The 25,110-nt window shown below is 44.3% G+C and overlaps 1 protein-coding gene across 1 annotated transcript in view; it reads right to left on the bottom strand.

The window, feature by feature from the left end:
• LOC126214933 (protogenin A-like) overlaps positions 1–25,110 on the bottom strand; it is a 323,877-nt gene that overhangs the window by 115,837 nt on the left and 182,930 nt on the right. Inside the window, exon 4 of the mRNA XM_049941572.1 lies at positions 19,090–19,158. Coding sequence (XP_049797529.1) covers positions 19,090–19,158 — 69 coding nt within the window. The remainder of the gene's footprint in view (positions 1–19,089; positions 19,159–25,110) is intronic.

The raw sequence follows: 25,110 nt of genomic DNA, 5'->3' as shown, positions 1-25,110 counted from the left end.
GTTCTATCGCTCCGCCCGTAATATTCTATAGATTCTATAGCTTAAGAAAATTATTTGTTTTTTGCTCTCAGATAAGATTTGCAGATGGAGGACTTCCGTTATGGGCACACCGTATTTTGGACAGAGCTACTTTAGCTCCTCTGATTGGGAGGAGGAGGGGGGGGGGGAAGCGGCAGTGTGGCCTGATGCTGACCGAATTTTTTTAAAAAAATCAGAAAATGTCGTTCAAGACCCAATAAATAATGAGCAAAAAGATTTACATTTGAGCCGTGTATCGACTCGTGCTACAACTTGTGTTTAATTTGCTTTGGTTTTCCTTTTCTTTCCCTGACATGTTTGTTTGATATGTTGTCTGTCATTAAGTGGCTGCTTGGTTGTCTTTTCTCTCTGCTATCGATATCTGCGTTTGCTTACGGGAAACAGCTATGGAGGAAGTGAGATCTTTGACCGGTGGTAACTTCGTGTGGTGGCGCGGAAGTACGGGCGTTGTGCCCAGAGAGAGTCTGGTGGAGGGCAGTGTGGCTCACCAGCGCGGACCAGGCGTGGTCGGTTGTACCGAGTCGCCACGTGATGTATGTCGGTTGTGTGTACGTTAACAAGCTTCTTTAAGTCCTCCGTTTCAACACTGGAGTTTAAAAAGAAGACATTTAACATGAAGGAGCGTTCACTACCCGTCAACGTTGCAGAGAAGACGTGAACTCAGGTGACAGAGCGTGTTGTCGCGTGACCGTGGCGTGTTGGGTACGCTGGCGACGCGTGCGCGGTCAGATGTGTGGATCCTTGCCATCGGAGGTCGTGTACTGCCTGTTCGACCATAATTGCAAGTTAAGTTAGTGGAAGGTTTAATCATTAAGTAATAAGTTTGAGTAACCGGTGTCTCTTCTGCCTTGTGGGCTCCGGCGATCGGGTTTCCTGTCCCCGGCACCGGTGTAATTGAAGACAGTGATCTTTCCTCCTCCTCTCGTTACTGTCCGATGGGAGGTGTAGTTTTGGCAGTTTAATTGTTTCGCTATTCTGTCGTGTGTCATGAGTAAATTCTTGCTTCTTGTTGGTTGATCATGTGGTCGCTCATTCAGGACTGTGTGGTGTATTTTTTCCTTGCACGAGGTTAGCTCTAATTCCGTCAGCAAGTTGAGCCATCTTATAACAAGTTTTCGCTGGCTAAAAGTCGGTGCAGTGACCAGCCTGAGAGTGGCAATTGTGTTTGCGGGCGTATTTAAATTGGTCAGTATTCTGCCTAGCCTGAGCATCCCTGAGTGGGTGATTTGTGGCCGCCTTACACGGGTCCGTCATACCTGATACGTTCTAATGATATTCCAGGACACTTTTGTTTGAAAACTTTTTAAATCCCTCCATTCCTTTATTGCCAGTAATCGTGTGTTTGCTGAGACCTTCGGTTTTTTTTTTTTTTTTTATGGCGGTGTTGGTAGCTTCACTACCTCACCGTACTTTATTAACAAAGTTCTGTATTTACTTTAGTGGCCTGTTTACTAATGTTCTTTACATTTTTTAAAAACTGTTGTATTGCTATAAATTGCTTGATTGCCGTTAGCGGCGTGTTTTGAAAGGTTGTTGATTGCCGTACTGGTACTTCTATTTAAAAAAAAATTTTAACTTCTATTGCTATGAATGATTTGATTGCCGTTAGCGGCGTGTTTAACAGTACGGCAATAAACTACCTTTTAGTTTCTGTCAGATATGAATAAAACATTTGTGTGTGAAAATGTCAACTAGTCAGTACACTATTAGAAATTTGGTCCCGTTTCCCGACTTGTGGTGTGGCTTGTAGTAACCGTAACCACTGTGTGGGTCAAAATTGATTCCTTCACTAATTTTAATTTAAAAAATTAGATTATTTTATATGCTGACTGAGGTAAGCGGACCCTTTAGGGACTAGATACAGTTATCTAAGTTAAAAAACGCTATTTCCAAAATCTGTACGAAACAGTTTTTCGTGCCTTTAAACCTAAGTACGAGAATATTCGAACTCTAAATCTTTATTCGTTGCAAAGTTACATTGAAATATATACGACGCAACAATGCAGGTAATGCGCGATGAACAGTATGCGGCTTCCGAATTCTGCTTTCGTCTGAACAGACCTTGAGCTCTGGCCTATGCAATGTTACACGAGGCCTGGGGAGAGTCTGTTCTTCCCTAGAGCAGAGCTCTAACATGAGAAACTGTTTAATCCTTGCAGGGGGAGGGCGTACTTTATGCCCACCCTTTGAAAATATTATAACCTAGTCAGGTACTTTTCATTATAAAATTCAGAAAAATGTTTATTGTTTTTAATTAAGTCTTCAACCAAATTATACAATGTCTTAAATTTTAAATTTGTCAGTTTTACTTAGCCGAAAATTTAAGCTTTAGTAGTAAATGTGTCGTATCACAATAAACGTCATGTACAATATTTTCAGGTTCACGACCAGCTTATAAATCAATATCTCTTTAAAAAGTACGTTGCGAGTAAAAGTCAATAACTATTAACTAAGTTGGCGTTTTTTTTTTTTTTGTCGTCATAACGTAACCCAACAAGACCCTTAAATTCCTCCTCCCTCTCCCCCTGATGATACATGTTGGTATTGCCTACGGTTAAAGAGGGAGGACAATCAATTTAAAAGGAAGGTTTACCCGGAGGTACAGTTACTGCTCTTACGGAAGATAACATCAACGCCGCTGCTGTCATCGTGAGAGAGGACAGACGAATAAACTTGAAAGAAAACTTCATTGGGTGCCGTCCTCAATTAGGTGACACAAAATTTACACGAGAAGTGTTTGTGCACGTTGGATTCCAAGACTACTCACCGGTGTGGGATCCGTACCAGATAGGGTTGATACAAGAGATAGAGAAGATCTAATGGAGAGCAGCGCGCTTCGTTACAGGATCATTTAGTAACCGCGAAAGCGTTACAGAGATGATAGATGAACTCCAGTGGAAGACCCTGCAAGAGAGACGCTCAGTAGCTCGGTAGGAGCTTTCGTTGAAGTTTCGAGAATATACCTTCACCGAGAAGTCAAGCAGTATATTGCTCCCTCCTACGTATATCTCGCGAAGAGAGCATGAGGATAAAATCCGAGAGGTTAGAGCCCACACAGAGGCATACCGACAATCTTTCTTTCCACGAATAATACGAGACTGGAATAGAGGAGAGAACCGACAGAGGTACTCAAGGTACCCTCCGCCACATACAGTCAGGTGGCCTGCGGAGTATGGATGTAGATGGACATTCGGGTGGAGGTCTGCGTACAGTTCAACCAGATTTTTGAAAAAGATCCGGACTTTCTTTCACAGGCAATCACTGCTGATGAAACCTGGCTACGCAATTCTGAACCTGAGAGCAAACAGCAAAACTCCCCCCCCCCTCCCAAAAAAACAAATTGTCATCTCATTTTTTTTTATATTGATGGAATAGTTTATCAGCATGTTGTACGTACAAACGCATCAATAACTGAACAGTACTACAGGGATTTTGCTGAATACGTTGGCAGCCCCTATCAGGCACGAAAGACCACGTATCCGTGAAACGAGCTGGATGCTGCACCATGATAATGCACGGCCGCATATTGCAAATGTTGTTGCCGAATATCTTGCAAAAGTCAATGTGAAGCGCATCCCTCACACTCCCTATAGCCGGGATTGAGTCGCGTGTGGCTTTTTTGTATTCCAAACCTTGGGAGCCACTTTCCGTCATACAGGGTGAAAAGTATTTAAACCGACAAATCTGGGAGGTTGTAGGGGACATCAAAACAAATACTTTTCCCTAATGTCATTTTTTCCTAAGAGCAGTATTTAAAGCGGTAGAGGAAGATTTCTCTGGCGGCAAATTAGTTAAACCAACAAACACTTTTCAATTTTTTTATGACCAAGAGACAACACATTAACACAACCCAATTTCAATTACAGTAGATTTTCAAAAATTCCTCCACTGATACGTAAACAAAGGTTACACCGTCGGATCATGTTCTCTCTGACATGGGCAAAAACCCCAGGAGTATCCTGAATTGTTCCTGCTGCGGCTACTATCCGGACAACCAGATCCTCTTCTGGTGCAACAGGAGTTGCAGAAACAAGATTGCGCATCTCTCCCACACATAAAAGTCCAGAGGGGACATATCTGGAGATCGAGCAGGCCATGGTACAGGACCACCTCTGCAAATCCACGTGGTAAGTGAAATGGACTAACAATTGCTCTCGAAGGACTTTTCTTACATTCACGTGATTCGTCCCCATGTTACGTGCAACTGCACGAGTGCTGATTGAAGGATCCCGCTCCACATGCTGCAAGACAGCTTCCTCAACTTGCAGCGTTCTTTCCGTGCGACGGCGTCCCTGTCCAGGTAATCTGGTAAATGGCCCGGTCTCACGCAGACGTTGGTACACAGCAGCAAAGGTCGTATGATGGGGGATACGGGGATTAGGATATTGTTGTTGTTAAACCCGCTGTGCAGGTCGTCCGTAGTGGTGCGCTACGTAGTACCCACCAACCATATCATGTACTCACTCCAGGTGTATCGCTCCATTAGTAAACAAAGACAATGCACTACTACACTGGTGGACAGCAGTTGCCTACAACTGAAGAGCGTAATACGCCCTCTAAAAACTGAAGATCGTAATACGGCCTCCACCGGTTTAAATAATCGTCATCGGAAAAAAATATTAGGGGAAAATATTTGTTTCAATGTCCCCTACAACCTCCCAGAGTTTGTCGGTTTAAATATCTTTCACCCTGTATAAGCGGTAGTGGATGCTGCGGAGGCGATTATGAAGGACCTTTCAAAAGTTGGTTTTCAGCACGTCTTCGCAGAATGGCAGAAACGCTGGGACAAGTGCATCACATCCAAAGGAGGCTATTTTCAGAAGGACCATCAAAATAGTGATGATGGGTGAAGGTGTGTTGTCAAAAAAAAAATCGATTGTTGGTACATGTGTGACATTAACATGTGCGTGAATAAAACGGCAAAGAGTTCCTCTAAGAACGCCACGGTTTGGCAACACTCTTGGCCCCACCGAAGCATCTTTGTTGAGCACCTTAAGCCGTCGCCACACGGGCCGTGCTGTCGAACGTCAACGTTGAGCGTGCTGAGTTCAACGTGCCGCTGGACGCTCAGAAACGAAGCGACTTGTGCACACGGTACGTGGCCCCAATGTGCTATACGCGATCACAACGCATTCCAGCGGCAGGTGCGGGATGTATCTAGTTCGTAAATCACACAGTTTACTAAACGGGTGTGCGTAAAATTCCCATATTAGCTCTATTAAAACGCACATTTCCTCCATTGTCCATATGCTAACCATGTTGTTCTATAGGTAATATACACAAATAAAAACTTCAATATCCATATACATGTTTTAAGACGAAAAGGAAAGTATCATGTCGGATCGGTAAGGACACAGAACTATAAAAGTTCTATTACAAACAGTGCGATACGAATTTGAAGTAGTTCTCTACATAATACATTGTTTCATCATTCCCACATTATTGTAAAACGCCAAGGACATTCTTACTTGATCACTGTTCCTGCCCAGTAGCAGAATCTTTGCAACAACTATCAGTTTAATAAGTCACAGCTGCAAAATACTAACGCGAATTCTTTACAGACGAATGGAAAAACTGGTAGAAGCCGACCTCGGGGAAGATCAGTTTGGATTCCGTAGAAATACTGGAACACGTGAGGCAATACTGACCTTACGACTTATCTTAGAAGAAAGATTAAGGAAAGGCAAATCTACGTTTCTAGCATTTGTAGACTTAGAGAAAGCTTTTGACAATGTTGACTGGAATACTCTCTTTCAAATTCTAAAGGTGGCAGGGGTAAAATACAGGGAGCGAAAGGCTATTTACAATTTGTACAAAAAGCAGATGGCAGTTATAAGAGTCGAGGGACATGAAAGGGAAGCAGTGGTTGGGAAGGGAGTGAGACAGGGTTTTAGCCTCTCCCCGATGTTATTCAATCTGTATATTGAGCAAGCAGTAAAGGAAACAAAAGAAAAGTTCGGAGTAGGAATTAAAATCCATGGAGAAGAAACAAAAACTTTGAGGTTCGCCGATGACATTGTAATTCTGTCAGAGACAGCAAAGGACCTGGAAGAGCAGCTGAACGGAATGGACAGTGTCTTGACAGGAGGGTATAAGATGAACATCAACAAAAGCAAATCGATGACAATGGAATGTAGTCGAATTAAGTTGAGTGATGCTGAGGGAATTAGATTAGGAAATGAGACACTTAAAATAGTAAAGGAATTTTGCTATTTGGGGAGCAAAATAACTGATGATGGTCGAAGTAGAGAGGATATAAAATGTAGACTGGCAATGGCAAGGAAAGCGTTTCTGAAGAAGAGAAATTTGTTAACATCGAGTATTGATTTAAGTGTCGGGAAGTTGTTTCTTAATGTATTTGTATGGAGTGTAGCCATGTATGGAAGTGAAACATGGACGATAAATAGTTTAGGCAAGAAGAGAATAGAAGCTTTTGAAATGTGGTGCTACAGCAGAATGCTGAAGATTAGATGGGTAGATCACATAACTAATGAGGAAGTATTGAACATAATTGAGGAGAGGAGGAGTTTGTGGCACAACTTGACTGGAAGAAGGGATCGGTTGGTAGGTCATGTTCTGAGGCATAAAGGGATCACCAATTTAGTACTGGAGGGCAGCGTGGAGGGTAAAAATCGTAGAGGGAGACCAAGAGATGCATACACTAAGCAGATTCAGAAGGATGTAGGCTGCAGTAGGTACTGGGAGATGAAGAAGCTTGAACAGGATAGAGTAGCATGGAGAGCTGCATCAAACCAGTCTCAGGACTGAAGACAACAACAACAACAACCATGTGAATTACAAACGTATAAAGATATTTTGCTCCTTTTTCTTTCACAAATAGCGCAAGCTGTCCTGTAGATTAAGCCAATCGAACAAACTCATTCCTCAATAAAAGGTGAACATAAATTTTCATAACATATTAAAATCGCGAAAGTTAGGAAAAGAATTTTAACGTGGCGAGTCGCGAACCACGCATTCAGTTCAAAATCAGTTACACTATCCACTATCCTACGACAACATAATTATCTCACGGCCAATTCTATGTTACCAGTTGCTAAAAGCTTTAATCGCAGTTATGTTACTGACTGAAATGTAATTGTAACAAATTGTACAAAGAACAATGTGTTTTTAGTGGATCCTCGGTGTGTCGTTGCCTTCAAATGTCATACTCTCATAATACGCAGGTTAAAAAAAAATTCTTTTGCCACGAATATGATTTTTATGATTATTTTATTGCAACTAATCACACAATTAACAAAGAGTTTTCGAGTGATTCTCAATTCGCTGGTGCGCAGAAACGGCATATACACGTATAGGCTTGAAATGAATGCCAATATGGCGCCTCACAACTCCGTGTGGGGAGATGTGCCATCTCATTGGTCAAGCCTCAGACGCACGCTCAGAATATCTGACATGCTAGATACTGCTCTGCACGTTCGGAAAGACTGCCGAACGTGCTATTCCACGCTTTGACGTCAGAAACTCGGCACGCTCAACGTTCGGGTGCACGGTCCGTGTGCCGACGGCTTTACACATGTTACCTGCCAGAAACTTCGACACAGGACCAGCCTCGCGGCTGCTCTAGGTGAGCAATTGTCGCAGGGTTGCCTAACCCTCAGGCGCTACAGCAGCTGAGAGGCGGTCTTTGTGTCGAATCCAACAAATTGTCGGTTGCGACCGCAAAATGTGTGGGAAACAACGTCCCGAGGGAGGAGGTTGTTTCATTGACGTCCTTTGTGACATCTCCTGAGGCCTCTTCGTGTCTATTGTGAGCGGCGGTGTCTCTGAAATGTTTTCCTCCGCCACCCATAAGAAAACCGCGTGATCTGAACGCTGAGCGTCGCGGTTCTGACCGCCATGACAGAGACGGCCAAAGAAGGCGTGAAACGTGTGTAAAGGCGGGTGTGACGACGTCCTCCTCGTGTGTCACGTCTACGGTGGCATCGGGCCGAATTGCCCTTACAGCACACACAAACTTCCTTTCTTCGTTAAGTGTCTAAACCTTGCCGTTTGAAGCGTCGACGAGTATAACGGTGACGTCGTCGAGCACCACGCTTTTGCACAGTTAGAGAGGAAGATTGTAGGCACCTTTGTGCCAAATTTCAAATTTCTCTGTTCTTGTCATTACCTTCGTCTTTCTTCGATTTACTCTCAGTCCATATTCACTGCTTATTTGTTCACTCCATTCAGCAGATCCTGCGACTCTTCTTCACTTTCAGTCAGGATAGCAATGTCATCAGCGAATCGTATCATTGATATCCTTTCACCTTGAATTTTGATGCCACTCCGTCTTACATCCTTTTTAATCAGAGCACTTCGTTCTTGGACGTACACTCTTATTATTCCCTCTTGGCTCTTGTACACTCCTGGAAATGGAAAAAAGAACACATTGACACCGGTGTGTCAGACCCACCATACTTGCTCCGGACACTGCGGGAGGGCTGTACAAGCAATGATCACACGCACGGCACAGCGGACACACCAGGAACCGCGGTGTTGGCCGTCGAATGGCGCTAGCTGCGCAGCATTTGTGCACCGCCGCCGTCAGTGTCAGCCAGTTTGCCGTGGCATACGGAGCTCCATCGCAATCTTTAACACTGGTAGCATGCCGCGACAGCGTGGACGTGAACCGTATGTGCAGTTGACGGACTTTGAGCGAGGGCGTATAGTGGGCATGCGGGAGGCCGGGTGGACGTACCGCCGAATTGCTCAACACGTGGGGCGTGAGGTCTCCACAGTACATCGATGTTGTCGCCAGTGGTCGGCGGAAGGTGCACGTGCCCGTCGACCTGGGACCGGACCGCAGCGACGCACGGATGCACGCCAAGACCGTAGGATCCTACGCAGTGCCGTAGGGGACCGCACCGCCACTTCCCAGCAAATTAGGGACACTGTTGCTCCTGGGGTATCGGCGAGGACCATTCGCAACCGTCTCCATGAAGCTGGGCTACGGTCCCGCACACCGTTAGGCCGTCTTCCGCTCACGCCCCAACATCGTGCAGCCCGCCTCCAGTGGTGTCGCGACAGGCGTGAATGGAGGGACGAATGGAGACGTGTCGTCTTCAGCGATGAGAGTCGCTTCTGCCTTGGTGCCAATGATGGTCGTATGCGTGTTTGGCGCCGTGCAGGTGAGCGCCACAATCAGGACTGCATACGACCGAGGCACACAGGGCCAACACCCGGCATCATGGTGTGGGGAGCGATCTCCTACACTGGCCGTACACCACCGGTGATCGTCGAGGGGACACTGAATAGTGCACGGTACATCCAAACCGTCATCGAACCCATCGTTCTACCATTCCTAGACCGGCAAGGGAACTTGCTGTTCCAACAGGACAATGCACGTCCGCATGTATCCCGTGCCACCCAACGTGCTCTAGAAGGTGTAAGTCAACTACCCTGGCCAGCAAGATCTCCGGATCTGTCCCCCATTGAGCATGTTTGGGACTGCATGAAGCGTCGTCTCACGCGGTCTGCACGTCCAGCACGAACGCTGGTCCAACTGAGGCGCCAGGTGGAAATGGCATGGCAAGCCGTTCCACAGGACTACATCCAGCATCTCTACGATCGTCTCCATGGGAGAATAGCAGCCTGCATTGCTGCGAAAGGTGGATATACACTGTACTAGTGCCGACATTGTGCATGCTCTGTTGCCTGTGTCTATGTGCCTGTGGTTCTGTCAGTGTGATCATGTGATGTATCTGACCCCAGGAATGTGTCAATATAGTTTCCCCTTCCTGGGACAATGAATTCACGGTGTTCTTATTTCAATTTCCAGGAGTGTATATTACCCGTCTCTCCCTATAACTTATCTCTATTTTTTCTCAGAATTTCGAGCATCTTGCACCATTTTACATTGTCGAACGCTTTTCCCAGGTAGACAAATCCTACGGCTGTGCTTGATTTTTCTTTATCCTTACCTCCAATAAGAACCGCAACGTCAGAATCGCTTCTCTGGTGCCTTTACCTTTCTTAAAGCGAAACTCATCGTCGTGTAACACACACTCAATTTTCAATTCTTCGGTACATTCTTGTTCTAAGCAACGTGGACGCATGAGCTGTTGACTGTGCGATAATTCTCGCACCTGTCAGCTCCTGTCGTTTTCGGAATTGTGTGGATGACTTTTTTCCGAACGTCAGATGGTATGTCGTCAGACTCATACATTCTACGCACCAACGTGAATAGTCGCTTTATTGCCACTTCCCCCAATGATTTTAGGAATTCTGATGGAATGTTATCTATCCCTTCTGCCTTATTTGATCTTAAGTCCTTCAAAGCTCTCTTAAAGTCTAATATTGGATCCCCTATCGCTTCTAGATCGACTCTTGTTTCTTCTTCTATCACATCAGACAAATCTTCCCCCTCATAGAGGCCTTCAATGTACTCTTTCCACCTATCCACTCTCTCCTCTGCATTTAATAGTGGAATTCCCGTTGCACTATTACTGTTACCACACTTGATTTAATTTCACCGAAGGTTGTTTTCACTTTCCTATATGGTCAGTAAGTCCTTCCGACAATCATTTCTTTTTCATGTAGCCATTTCGTCTTAGCTTCTCTGCGCTGCCTACTTATTTCATTCCTCAGCGACTTGTACGAGGGCCATTCAGAAAGTAACCTCCGGTTGATTTAAAAAAATACACCAAGTTAAATAAAAATATTTTAATATATACATCTTACAACTACATCTTTGCACTATTTTTCTACATAGTCTTCATAGCGATTGAGGCACTTATCGTATCTCTTCACAAGCTTTGAAATTCCTTCTGCATAAAAAATCACCCGCTTGTGCCTGGAGCCAGCCTGTGACCGCATCTTTGAGCTCTTCGTCGTCATCAAACCGCTGTGACCCGAGCCATTTCTTCAAATGCATGAAGAGGTGATAATCACTTGGCGCCAGGTCTGGGCTGTAAGGTGGACGGTTGATAACGTCCCACTTGAAGGACTCAAGAAGGGCCGTTGTTCTGCGAACAGAGTGAGGACGGGCGTTATCGTGCAAAAAAACGATACCGGAAGTCAGCATACCACGGCGTTTGTTCTGTATAGCCCGTCGTAACTTTTTTATTGTTTCACAGTACACGTCTTGATTAATGGTCGTACCACGTTCCATGAATTCAACCAACAACACCCCTTTGGCATCCCAAAACACCGTTGCCATCAGTTTTCTGGCAGAAAAATCTTGCGAGGCTTTTCTTGGTTTGGTAGGCGAATTTGAATGTGCCAACATCTTTGATTGTTCTTTTGTCTCAGGGTTCACGTACTTAATCCAGGTTTCGTCACCAGTCACGATTCTGTTTAACAATGGTTCTCCTTCGTCCTCATAACGTGACAGAAAGTCTAATGCAGAGGCCATTCTTTGAGTTTTGTGGTGGTCGGTAAGAATTTTGGGCACCCATCGTGCACAGAACTTACGGTAACCCAATCTTGCTGTCACTATCTCGTACAAGAGAGTTAGAAATCTGTGGAAAACCAGTAGACAACTCCGACATTGAGAAACGTCGATTTTCACGAACTTTTGCATCAACTGTCTGAACGAGTTCGTCAGTCACCAATGATGGTCTACCACTCCTCTCTTCATCATGAACGTTTTCTCGTCCACTTTTAAATAAACGTACCCATTCACGGACAACTCCTTCACTCATAACTCTTGGTCCGTACACGGCACAAAGCTCACGATGAATAGCTGCTGCAGAATATCCTTTGGCTGTAAAAAACCTTATGACAGCACGCACTTCACATTTGGCGGGGTTTTCTATTGCAGCACACATTTCAAACTGCCACAAAAACTAAACTAGCGCAGGTACGACGTTCACTCGACCACGGCTTGATGCCGACTGACCTGTTGAGTGCGTGAACGCACAGATGGCGTCGCTACTCCCCCCACAACCCGCACTGTTACCAATCGGAGGTTACTTTCTGAACCGCCCTCGTATTTCTGTATCCCTGAACTTCCCGGAACATTTTTGTACTACTTCCTTTCATCGATCACAGTACGAGGGTAGCTTGAAAAGTTCTCGGAATCACCACGAGAGGTCAGCGCTAGCGCAACGAGTTGTCCACGTGATATTCATTGGACTGTTGCCCGTAAACTCGTGACACGTCAGTGCTCTTGGAAGAGAGCTGTGGCGGTGACGTGGTTCTGTTGTTGTTCCCGCGTAGTGATTTGCGAAGGTGGAAGAAAAATGGAGATTCGAGCAGTGATTAAGTACTTCGTAAACAAAGGTATCAAAGCAAAGGACATTCATGCTGATTTCCAGAATACACTGGGGGACTTTGCTCCTTTATATTCAACTGCTGCCAAGTGGCCAAATGAATTTAAATTTGGTTGGGAGAGCTTAGATGATGACCCGCGCAGTGGTCGGCCAAGATGTGTCACTAGTCCATAAATCATTGCAAAAGTGCACTAAATGATCACGGAGGATCGCCGATTGAAAGTGCGTGAAATTGCTCACACTTTCCAGATGTCATCTGAAAGGGTATATCACATTTTATCTGAAGAATCAGAAATGAAAAATCCATCTGCAAGATGGGTGCCGCGACTCTTGACGCGGAATCAAAAACGCACGAGAATGGACACATCGGAACAATGATTGGCCCGTTTTAGGAGAAACGAACAAGACTTTTGCGCCGGTTTGTGACCACATATGAGACTTCGATGCACAACTATACCCCATAGACAGAACAACAGTCAAAGTAATGGAAACATGCTGATTCTCCGCCACCAAAGACAATTCCTTCGGCGGGAAAGGTCATAGAATCAGTGTTCTGGGATGCGAAGGGGATTTTGTTTGTAGATTATCTCCCCACTGGGCAATCAATTACTAGAGAATACCATGCTACCCTCCTAGTCAAAGAGCAACAAAAGATACGCGAAAAAAGGCCAGGTTTAGCAAGGAAGAAAGTCATGTTCCATCAAGACAATGCGCGCCCGCGCACATGTGCCGTCGCCATGGCAAAATTACACGAACTACGGTATGAATTGTTGCCACACCGGCCTTATTCACCTGATATGGCTCCGTCAGACTTCCATCTCTTCCCAAAAACAGAAAATTTTTCTTGGTGGACGAAGATTCACTTTAAACGAAAAATTGATAGCGGGAGTTGACAACTATTTTGCAGGCCTGGGGAAACTCGTTTTCAAACCACCCTTGTATTTCTTCTATTACCTATGGTTTCGTCGCAGTTACCTTCTTTGTTGTTGTTGTCGTTGTTGTTGTGGTCTTCAGTACTGAGACTGGTTTGATGCAGCTCTCCATGCTACTCTATCCTGTGCAAGCTTCTTCATCTGTAAATAGCCTTTCGCTCCCTGTATTTTACCCCTGCCACCTTCAGAATTTGGAAGAGAGTATTCCAGTTAACGTTGTCAAAAGCTTTCTCTAAGTCTACAAATGCTAGAAACATAGGTTTGCCTTTTCTTAATCTTTCTTCTAAGGTAAGTCGTAAGGTTAGTATTGCCTCACGTGTTCCAACATTTCTACGGAATCCAAACTGATCTTCCCCGAGGTCAGCTTCTACCAGTTTTTCCATTCGTCTGTAAAGAATTCGCGTTAGTATTTTGCAGCTGTGACTTATTAAACTGATAGTTCGGTAATTTTCACATCTGTCAACACCTGCTTTCTTTGGGATTGGAATTATTATATTCTTCTTGAAGTCTGTGGGTATTTCACCTGTCTCATACATCTTGCTCACCAGATGGTAGAGTTTTGTCATGACTGGCTCTCCCAAGGCCATCAGTAGTTCTAATGGAATGTTGTCTACTCCCGGGGCCTTGTTTCGACTCAGGTCTTTCAGTGCTCTGTCAAACTCTTCACGCAGTATCTTATCTCCCATTTCATCTTCATCTACATCCTCTTCCATTTCCATAATATTGTCCTCAAGTACATCGCCCTTGTATAAACCCTCTATATACTCCTTCCACCTTTCTGCCTTCCCTTCTTTGCTTAGAACTGGGTTGCCATCTGAGCTCTTGATATTCATACAAGTGGTTCTCTTCTCTCCAAAGGTCTCTTTAATTTTCCTGTAGGCAGTATCTATCTTACCCCTAGTGAGACAAGCCTCTACATCCTTACATTTGTCCTCTAGCCATCCCTGCTTAGCCATTTTGCACTTCCTGTCGATCTCATTTTTGAGACGTTTGTATTCCTTTTTGCCTGCTTCATTTACTGCATTTTTATATTTTCTCCTTTCATCAATTAAATTCAATATTTCTTCTGTTACCCAAGGATTTTTACTAACCCTCGTCTTTTTACCTACTTGATCCTCTGCTGCCTTCACTACTTCATCCCTCAGAGCTACCCATTCTTCTTCTACTGTATTCCTTTCCCCCATTCCTGTCAATTGTTCCCTTATGCTCTCCCTGAAACACTCTACAACCTCTGGTTCTTTCAGTTTATCCAGGTCCCATCTCCTTAAATTCCCACCTTTTTGCAGTTTCTTCAGTTTCAATCTGCAGTTCATAACCAATAGATTGTGGTCAGAATCCACATCTGCCCCTGGAAATGTCTTACAATTTAAAACCTGGTTCCTAAATCTCTGTCTTACCATTATATAATCTATCTGTTACCTTTTAGTATCTCCAGGATTCTTCCAGGTATACTACCTTCTTTTATGATTCTTGAACCAAGTGTTAGCTATGATTAAGTTATGCTCTTTGCAAAATTCTACAAGGCGGCTTCCTCTTTCATTTCTTCCCCCCAATCCATATTCACCTACTATGTTTCCTTCTCTCCCTATTCCTACTGACGAATTCCAGTCACCCATGACTATCAAATTTTCGTCTCCCTTCACTACCTGAGTAATTTCTTTTATCTCGTCATACATTTCATCAATTTCTTCATCATCTGCGGAGCTAGTTGGCATATAAACTTGTACTACTGTAGTAGGCATGGGCTTTGTGTCTATCTTGGCCACAATAATGCGTTCACTATGCTGTTTGTAGTAGCTAACCCGCACTCCTATTTTTTTATTCATTATTAAACCTACTCCTGCATTACCCCTATTTGATTTTGTATTTATAACCCTGTAATCACCTGACCAAAAGTCTTGTTCCTCCTGCCACCGAACTTCACTAATTCCCACTATATCTAACTTTAACCTTCTTTGTACCTATGTTTTTCTTACCAACTCCTGTGATGGCCATTTTTGGAGATGTCCATTTCTCTTCAACTGTACTGCCTACTGAGCTACTCCTTATTGCTGTATCTTATACCTTAGGGAACTTCAAGCGTATCTCGTCATTCCTTAGTACTTCCGTACCCCACATTTCTGCATATTGATCGTTCCTGACTAATGTCTTGAACTTCAGCCTACTCTTCGTCCCTACTATATTGTTACCTGAGAGTAAGTCTGCTCCTGGGTACGTATTTCAATCCTGTATGTGATTTCGAAATGTCTGCCTGACCGTGATGTAATCTAACTGAAATCTTCCTGCATCACCCGGCCTTTTCCGAGTACACCGCCTCCTCTTGTGATTCTTGAACAGAGTATTCGCTATTACTAGCTGAAATTTATTACATAACTCAATTAGTATTTCTCCTATGTCATAACTTATCCCAAGCCCATATTCTCCAGTAACCTTTTCTTCTACTCCTTCCTCTACAACTGCATTCCAGTCCCCCATGACTATTAGATTTTTCATCTCCCTTTACGTACTGTATCACGCTTCCGAACTCCTCATATACTTGGTTTGCTGTCGATCCTGATAGGAACCCTATCACTGAACTGTTCACTGTAACATACTCTCTGCCCTACCTTCCTATTCATAACGAATCCCACTCCCCTTATACCATTTTCCGCTGCTGTTGAAGTTGCCCTATACTCAACCGAGCAGAGCCGGCCGTTGTGGCCGAGCGGTTCTAGGCGCTTCAGTCTGGAACCGCGCGACCGCTACGGTCGCAGGTTCGAATCCTGCCTCGGGCATGGATGTGTCTGATGTCCTTAGGTTAGTTAGGTTTAAGTAGTTGTAAGTTCTAGGGGACTGATGACCTAAGATGTTAAGTCCCATAGTGCTCAGAGCCATTTGAATCAACCGACCAGAAATCTTTGTCTTCTTTCCACTTCACTGACCCCAGTTATATCTAGATTGAGCATTTGCATTTGCTTTGCAGATTTCCTAGCTTCCCCAACTTCTGACATTCAACGCCCCGACTCGTAGAACGTTATCCTTTCGTTGGTTATTCAACCTTTTTCTCTTGGTCACCTGCCCCTCTGCAGTCCCCTCCCGGTAGATCCGAAGGGGGGGGGGGGCTATTCTGGAATTTTGCCACTAGAGAGATCATCATGACACTTTTCAACTACAGGCTGAATGTCCTGTGGATACACATTATGTGTTTTTAATGCAGTGGTTTCCACTGCGTTCTGCATCCTCATGCTGTTGGTCATTGCTGATTCTTCCGCCTTCAGGAGCAGTTTCCAACCCCAAGGACAAGAGAATGTCGTGAATCTCGTCCGCAGCTTGCGGTCGCGTTCTCGCTTCCCGAGCACGGGGTCCCGGGTTCGATTCCCGGCGGGGTCAGGGATTTTCACCTGCCTCCAGATGACTGGGTGTTTCTGCTATCCTCATGATTTCATCATCATTCATGAAAGTGGCGAGATTGGACTGGGCAAAGGTTGGGCATTTTGTACGAGCGCTGATAACCGCTCAGTTGAGCGCCCCACAAACCAATAATCATCATCATCATCATCATCATCATCGTCATTGTGAACCCTTATCCGCTCTTCCACCCTCTTTGACTAGTCGGGTGGCAGAATGGGAGTGACTTCCTATGCCGGAAGTCTTCGGCCGCCAATGCTGATTATTAACCAAAATTTAAGCAGCGGCGGGTTTCTAACCTGTAACCGAGGGCGTTTTGATTACCAATCAAAGACACTACTCCTAGACCACGGGTGCACAACTTGCAACCTTCCTATTCACCGCGGCAGTAGGAGGTAGGGGAGGGGTGGGGGGCAGCGGCCCATCCGTCTTACATTCCCGGAAAAGAAACCTGATGTTGAATTTGATAGCAGGCCGAGTGGACCCGGAGCCTAGTGCTCTAGTGCTACACGGCCACATACCGAATCCGTGTAGTACACAATTTAGCTGTTACGTTTACACCCCTAGTCCTGACCCACCTCGATAAAGAGGGTTTATTTCGACTGTTTACTCTGGCCGGCACGTTCTTCACATCTCTCACCCAAAAGAAGCGTCTGCTCGTCGGTTGCAGATGGACCAGGAAGCCACTGCGACTGATGGAATATGCCATAGGGCCGAATCAGATACCCGTCCCCATCATCAGAGCTCAGTTCAATCAGATGCCCACTGACGCTGCCAGAGGTGGCAACGTTGGATACTGAGTTTCGCAGCCTGTACGCCAACAAATCACCTATAAATTTGATCGTGTGTTATTCCTATTACACAGTATACTTAAAGTAACTAAAATTCCGTTACTTGCATCCCGCCTGGTTCTGCAATTGTAATTTCCGGCAGTGTATGTATTACTTCTGAAACAAATACCCTTTTTCTCCTCATACATCTTGAGAAAGAAGCAAAACCACTTTCCCAAAATATGGTGTTGTTGGCAATGTTGCCAAATTTTAGTCTGCACGCTAAATTGGCCTTTAACATTTACGGTACTGGTCTTGTACGTAGGTGACGTTACCTGTGGACAGGCTAAAACATGAGGCTTTGGGAAGATACAACTCGTGTCTACAAATATGTGGTCCGAATTATAAAACATTTTTAGGTTTATTGGACTTTCTGCTTTAAATATACATATTTTGGAATTGTTGAACCCATAGTTGAAACTTCAATTTAGTCGTAATTATCGCAGAAAAAAAATTGAAAAAGACGTTCCGATATTAAAATACCTACAGCAGTGAGCAAGCAAGTTAATTTTTGTTCAAAATTAATTTTCAGGCAATTTAAATCTAAAGAACTACATAACAGACAGGTCCAACAGAGTATGATACGAAATGAAACATGGAGGGATACATAGTCAAACATTACACTCGCTGGAACCATATGCTCGAATTGATTTCCTGATTTAACTGCAGGAAAACCCTTCACAACGACACAACCTGCAAATATAATACGATAAACGTGTATTCCGAATCATCATCAATATCTCGTTCCCATCATCTGCAGACACGTCGAGGACTTAGTGTATCATTTGCTCCAGACGTTTCTCTTCTTCACTTCACACTTTGAACGCAATAGCACACAAAACACATGAAACAGAGCCAACTTGAACGTTAGGTAACGGCTACGAAACAAGAGACGATAACAAAGGTTTCAATAACGACGGATTTTCCAGTGTTACCGCTACCACTATCAAGCAGAAACTACAAAGACTGCAGATCTAACACACGTTTGTAAGAGCCACAAATATGTATTATGTCTGACACCGCGGAAATTCGTCATAACTGGCGTGACGAAATATTAAATTCGCCGCCATTCCCACAAGCACCGTTAATTGTACGTCAAGCCGCACGTCAAGTGTTAATACTCGTATGTTTGGCAATTGGTGATCGATTCCAGTAATATGTAAAAGTGCTCACCACATTTTTTTTTTAATATACGCTCTAAACTGGAATTGGCAACGGCCTTGCCTCAGTGGATCACCGAAGTTAAGCGCTGTCGGGCGAGGCCGGCACTTGGATGGGTGACCATCCGGGCCTCCATGCGCTGTTGCCATTTTTAGGGGTGCACTCAGCCTCGTGATGCCAATTGAGGAGCTACTCGACCGAATAGTAGCGGCTCCGGTCAAAGAAAACCATCATAACGGCCGGGAGAGCGGTGTGCTGACCACACGCCCCTCCTAACCGCATACTCAGTGAGGATGACACGGCGGTCGGATGGTCCCGATGGGCCACTTGTGGCCTGAAGACGGAATGCTACACTGGAACTGTCACGGCGAAACATATCGAATGCACACTGTCAATTCTTCACATTTCATGTAGCAGTAACATAATTTACACTAACAACAACTGACGCCAGAAACAGTCAGCTTCACTAATCGTGAACAATTTTTGGTAAAAACATATATAAACCAAATATTTGGACTAGGTACTGACCTGTAGTTGCCTTCGTCTGAGCTTTCAACAGAGGTTATGTAGAGAACTCCCGGCTCTACAGTAACGTATCTGAAACAAATGGAAACAACTCGCGTAAAATGTATACAACGTTGCATTCAGTACGAGCAGTGGAAAAAGAAATCACATTGGGTGTAGATCAACTGTCACGGGTGATACAGGAAGCTAACACTTTGAATGAAGGGACGTGTTAATTTCAGCAGACTGTCAATATCGTCATTTGACAGGGTACGATTCTCCCGCTTTTAAATACGAAATCTCGTACACCGACGACCTCGACCTGCCTTCACTGTTGGCCAATCTTCGTAATAAACATAGAAAAACCATAAAAATGGCTGGCACTGTAACACACGGCAAAGTTTACACAGATGGCAGTAAAAATGTTAAGGAATTTTGAAAATGTTTCTGGAGAAAGTCATCGATCACAAATATATTAGAAATTATTTTTAAAACAGGTTAGATCGAAGGTGACCTGTTTCGATCATCACGTCATCATCTCAAGACCTTCAACCATATTGATGACAATGGCTCTGGGTTCAGCTATCAACAGTTGACTATCGTCATTCAGTGGTCCCTGTTTCGTGCACGACCACTGCCCATCAATATGGTTGAAGGTCTGAAGATCACCATGCGACGACCGTAACCAGTCACCTCTAAAGAAACGTGCCTTGCAAAGTAGACAGTTTTATACACTACTGGCCATTAAAATTGCTACACTACGAAGATGACGTGCTACAGACCCGAAATTTAACCGACAGGAAGAAGACGCTGTGATATGCAAATGAATAGCTTTTCACAGCATTCACACAAGGTAGGCGCCGGTGGCGACACCTACAACGTGCTGACATGAGGAAAGTTTCCAACCGATTTCTCATACACACTCAGCAGTTGACCTACGTTGCCTGGTGAAACGTTGTTGTGATGCCTCGTGTGAGGAGGAGAAATGCGTACCATCGCGTTTCCGACTTTGATAAAGGTCGGATTGTAGCCTGTCGCGATTGCGGTTTATCGTATCGCGACATTGCTACTCGCGTTGCTCGAGATCCAATGACCGTTAGCAGAATATGGAATCGGTGAGTTCAGGAAGGAAATAAGGAACGCCGTGCTGGATCCCAACGGCCTCGTATCACTAGCAGACGAGATGACAGGCATCTTATCCGCGTGGCTGTAACGGATCGTGCAGCCACGTCTCGATCCCTGAGTCAACAGACGGGGACGTTTGCAAGACAACAACCATCTGCACGAACAGTTCGACGACGTTTGCAGCAGAATGGACGATCCGCTCGGAGACAACGGCTGCGGTTACCTTTGACGCTGCATCACAGACAGGAGCGCCTGCGATGGTGTACTCAACGACTAACCTGGGTGCACGAACGGCAAAACGTCATTTTTTCGGATGAATACAGGTTCTGTTTACAGCATCATGATGGTCGCATCCGTGTTTGACGACATCGCGATGAACGCACATCGGAAGCGTGTATTCGTCATCGCCATACTGGCGTATCACCCGGCGTGATGGTATGGGATGCCATTGGTTACACGTCTCGGTCTTGTTCGCATTGACGGCACTTTGAACAGTGGACTTACATTTCAGATGTGTTACGACCCGTGGCTCTACCCTTCATTCGATCCCTGCGAAACCCTACATTTCAGCAGGATAATGCACGACCGCATGTTGCAGGTCCTATATGGGCCTTTCTGGATACGGAAAACTTTCGACTGCTGCCCTGGCCAGCACATTCTCCATATCTCTCACCAATGTAAAATGTCTGGTCCGTGGTGGCCGAGCAAGTGTCTCGTCACAATACGCCAGTCACTACTGTTGATGAACTGTGGTATCGTTTTGAAGCTGCAAGGGCAGCTGTACCTGTACACGCCATCCGAGCTCTGTTTGACTCAATGCCCAGGCGTATCAAGGCCGTTATTACTGCCCGAGATGGTTGTTTTGGCTACTGATTTCTCAGGATCTATGCACCCAAATTGCATGAAAATGTAATCACATGTCAGTTCTAGTATAATGTATTTGTCCAATGAATACCCGTTTATTACCTGTATTTCTTATTGGTGTAGCAATTTTTATGGCCAGAAGTGTAATTAATTTCAAGAAGTATTAATTGTTAAGACCATACACCTTCTACTGTTTCATACTACCTCATCACAAGTATTCCTACATCTACCTGTGGACATTAATACGGGGTATTTATTACTTTTATTTTTTTTATTTCATTAACAGTACAGAGTAACCCACCGCCTTGAAATGTAAGGTGGGTCGGATGCTTCTGAATCTAATAGAAAAGACTTCTCATTGTTGCAGTCTTATTGGTATTCAGTTGTTAATGCTTTTTTAAATAATATAAAAAACATAATATATAAAGATTTCTCCGAGGTTACAGAGAATTGAATGCTTAACAATTGTTAAAATGGTTCCATATAATTTGTTACTACCTAGTTGATGAGAATATTATTTATATACTGCAAATGTCAAAGAAAAAGAAAAAAAAATGCACAATGGGCGTGGTTAGGAATAACTTGTAATATATAGAGGGAAGTGATAAGCTGTATTTGGATGAATAACACAGTCTAAGTAGCATGTTGGTTAATAATGGCCTATTTCTATCTATTTCAGATGAGGTCTCGTTAGAACCTCGAGTTATTCTCATCTGAAATGGTTTGCGCTAGTGTATGTTTACACAGATTAAATGCTGATTGAACACTTCATACATGGAATACATGAATTTTAGCTTCACATGAGAAATACACTTATGTCTGTAACTTGTTAGTTGCAATACAATATAGTTCATTGCTACTTGAATGCATTATTCCTTAAATTCATTGATTATAGCTTTGAATAGAGAGGAGAATATACTTCTGTCTGCACACAATAAGACGAGCTATACATTACTGCTTGTGTGCAGTATACTTTGAACACTATGCATGGTGTCATTGGGGCGGAGGAGCCTCGGAATAAAAGTTCTTCGAGCCTTCACTTCCCAAGCGACATTACCTTATTACTACAGTCTTAGTATGTGGTGCCGGTGTTTTATGGTTGTTTGTGACTGTTGTGGCATGCAGTGGCATGCAATGCTGGTTTTGGTCCCTTACATGTTGATCCCTTCTGAGTCATGTTCACTTAGTGTTCCTTTCTCGGCTTCGGAATTTGTGGTCGTGTTTGTGTCCTCCCGTGTGGTTTGTTGTGTAGTTTGTGCTTGCCTACGCCTCCTTCCATATGGGTTTTGGCGCTTGTATTCTTTGTGCAGAGTGTTCGATACAATATCGGCTACGCTATTTATTGTGTTCCAGTCATCGGGATTACGTACGAATCTGGCGATGTCATTGTCGTTCTGTACAGGTCTCACTTGTGCTAGCGTGTTGCACCGCAGTGTGACATGTTCTGGTGTCCCAGTTTCTCCGCATACGTATACTTCATCGTTAGCTTTTGGAAACCCAGAATCTACTCTATAGGAATCAACATGGATTCCGGAAACAGCGATCGTGAGAGACCCAACTCGCTTTATTTGTTCATAAGACCCAGAAAATATTAGATACAGGCTCCCAGGTAGATGCTATTTTCCTTGACTTCCGGAAGGCGTTCGATACAGTTCCGCACTGTCGCCTGATAAACAAAGTAAGAGCGTACGGAATATCAGACTAGCTGTGTGGCTGGATTGAAGAGTTTTTAGCAAACAGAACACAGCATGTTGGTCTCAATGGAGAGACGTCTACAGACGTTAAAGTAATCTCTGGCGTGCCACAGGGGAGTGTTATGGGACCATTGCTTTTCACAACATGTATAAATGACCTAGTAGATAGTGTCGGAAGTTAAATGCGGCTTTTCGCGGATGAAGCTGTAGTATTCAGAGAAGTTGCAGCAATAGAAAATTGCAGCGAAATGTAGGAAGATCTGCAGCGGATAGGCACTTGGTGCAGGGAGTTGCAACTGACCCTTAACATAGACAAATGTAATGTATTGCGAATACATAGAAAGAAGGATCCTTTATTGTAGGATTATATGATAGCGGGACAAACACTGGTAGCAGTTACTCCTGTAAAATATCTGGGAGTATGCGTGCGGAACGATATGAAGTGAATGATCATATTGCTCGTGCATTGTCTTGATGGAAAAGGACTTTTTTTGCGGTCCAATCGCCGGCGTTGTCCTTGCATCTCGGTTTCCAACCGGTCCAATAACGATGAATAATAATCACCTGTAATGGTTCTATCCTTTTCCAGATAGTCGATGAGGATTATCCCTTGCGAATCACAAAAGACAGTCGCCATAATTTTCCGGCCGAAGGAATGGTCCTCGCCTTTTTTGGTGCAGATTCTCCCTTGGTAACCCATTGTTTTGATGGTTGTTTGGTCTCTGGAGTATAGTAATGTATCCATGTTTCATCCACAGTGACGAAACGACGCTTAAATTCCTGCGGATTCTTCCTGAACAGCTGCAAATTATCGCTGCAACACTTCACACGATTCCGTTTTTGGTCAAGCGTGAGCAATCGCGGAACCCATCTTACGGATAGCTTTCTCATGTCCAAATGTTTATGCAAAATATTATGTACCCGTTACTTCGAGATGCCCACAGCACTAGCAATCTCGCCCACCTTAACTCTTCTGTCATCCATCACCATATCATGGATTCCATCAATGATTTCTGGAGTCGTAAACTCCGCAGGGCGTCCAGAACGTTCAGCATCACTTGTGCCCATATGGCCACTTCGAAAATTTTGAAACCACTTATAAACGGTTTTAATAAAAGTTGCAGAATCACCGTAATGTTTATCAAGCTTCTCTCTAGTCTCCTGAGGCGTTTTGCCTTTCATAAAGTAATGTTTAATCACCACACGAAATTCTTCTTCGTCCATTTTTTGACAATCATTCGACTTCCTTGATTCACACAAAGAAATAGACCAATATGGCTGAAACTTGGTGTGCATTCTTTCCAAAGATGCTACTAACTAAACATGACCTAGATAGGCGCCGGCGTAGCCATCTCTCGGATTTTACACGGACTTTTCAAACGCCCCTCGTACATAGAGAACAGCGGCGGTTCTACCATTTCCCTGGGGCTCTCCTGAGGAACACTCGCCGTCAAGAACAACATACTGGGTTTTGTTACTTAAGAAGTCTTCGAGCCTCTCACATATCTGAGAACCTATTTCGAATGCTCGTACCTTCGTTAATAATCTGCCGAGGGGTACCGTGTCATACACTTTTCGGAAATCTAGGACTAAGGAATCTGCCTGTTGCCATTCATCCACAGTTCGCAGCATATCATGTGAGGAAAGGGCAAGATGAGTTTCGCACGTGCGGTGCTTTCTAAAACCCAGTTGATTCGTAGATAGCAGCTTTTCCGTCTCGAGGAATTTTATTATGTACGAACCGAGAATGTGTTCGAGCATTCTGCAGAAAATCCATGTTCAGGATATTGGTGTTAAATTTTGTGGGTCTGTTCTTTTACCCTTGTTACATACAGGAGTCACCTGCGCTTTTTTCTAGTCGCTTGGGACTTAGCTCTGAGCGAGAGGTTAGCGATAAATGCAAGCTAAGTACACTACTGGTCATTAAAATTGCTACACCAAGAAGAAATGCAGATGATAAACGGGTATTCATTGGACAAATATATTATACTACAACTGACATGTGATTACATTTTCACGCAATTTGGCTGCATATATCCTGAGAAATCAGTACCTGGAACAACCACGTCGGGCCCTAATAACGGCCTTGATACGCCTGGGCATTGAGTCGAAGAGAGATTGGATGGCGTGTAGAGGTACAGCTGCCCATGCAGCTTCAACACGATACCACAGTTCATCAAGAGTAGTGACTGGCGTATTGTGACGAGCCAATTGCTCGGCCACCATTGACCAGACGTTTTCAATCGGTGAGAGTTCTGGAGAATGTGTTGGCCAGGGCAGCAGTCGAATATTTTCTGTATCCACAAAGGCCCGTACAGGACCTGCAACATGCAGTCGTGCATTATCGTGCTGAAATGTAGGG

The sequence above is a fragment of the Schistocerca nitens genome, chromosome 12, assembly GCF_023898315.1.
Source record: "Schistocerca nitens isolate TAMUIC-IGC-003100 chromosome 12, iqSchNite1.1, whole genome shotgun sequence".
In the NCBI taxonomy this organism is placed as follows: Eukaryota; Metazoa; Arthropoda; class Insecta; order Orthoptera; family Acrididae; genus Schistocerca; species Schistocerca nitens.
The sequence above is the reverse complement of the archived record's forward strand: the minus strand, read 5'-3'. Positions and strand labels throughout refer to the sequence as shown.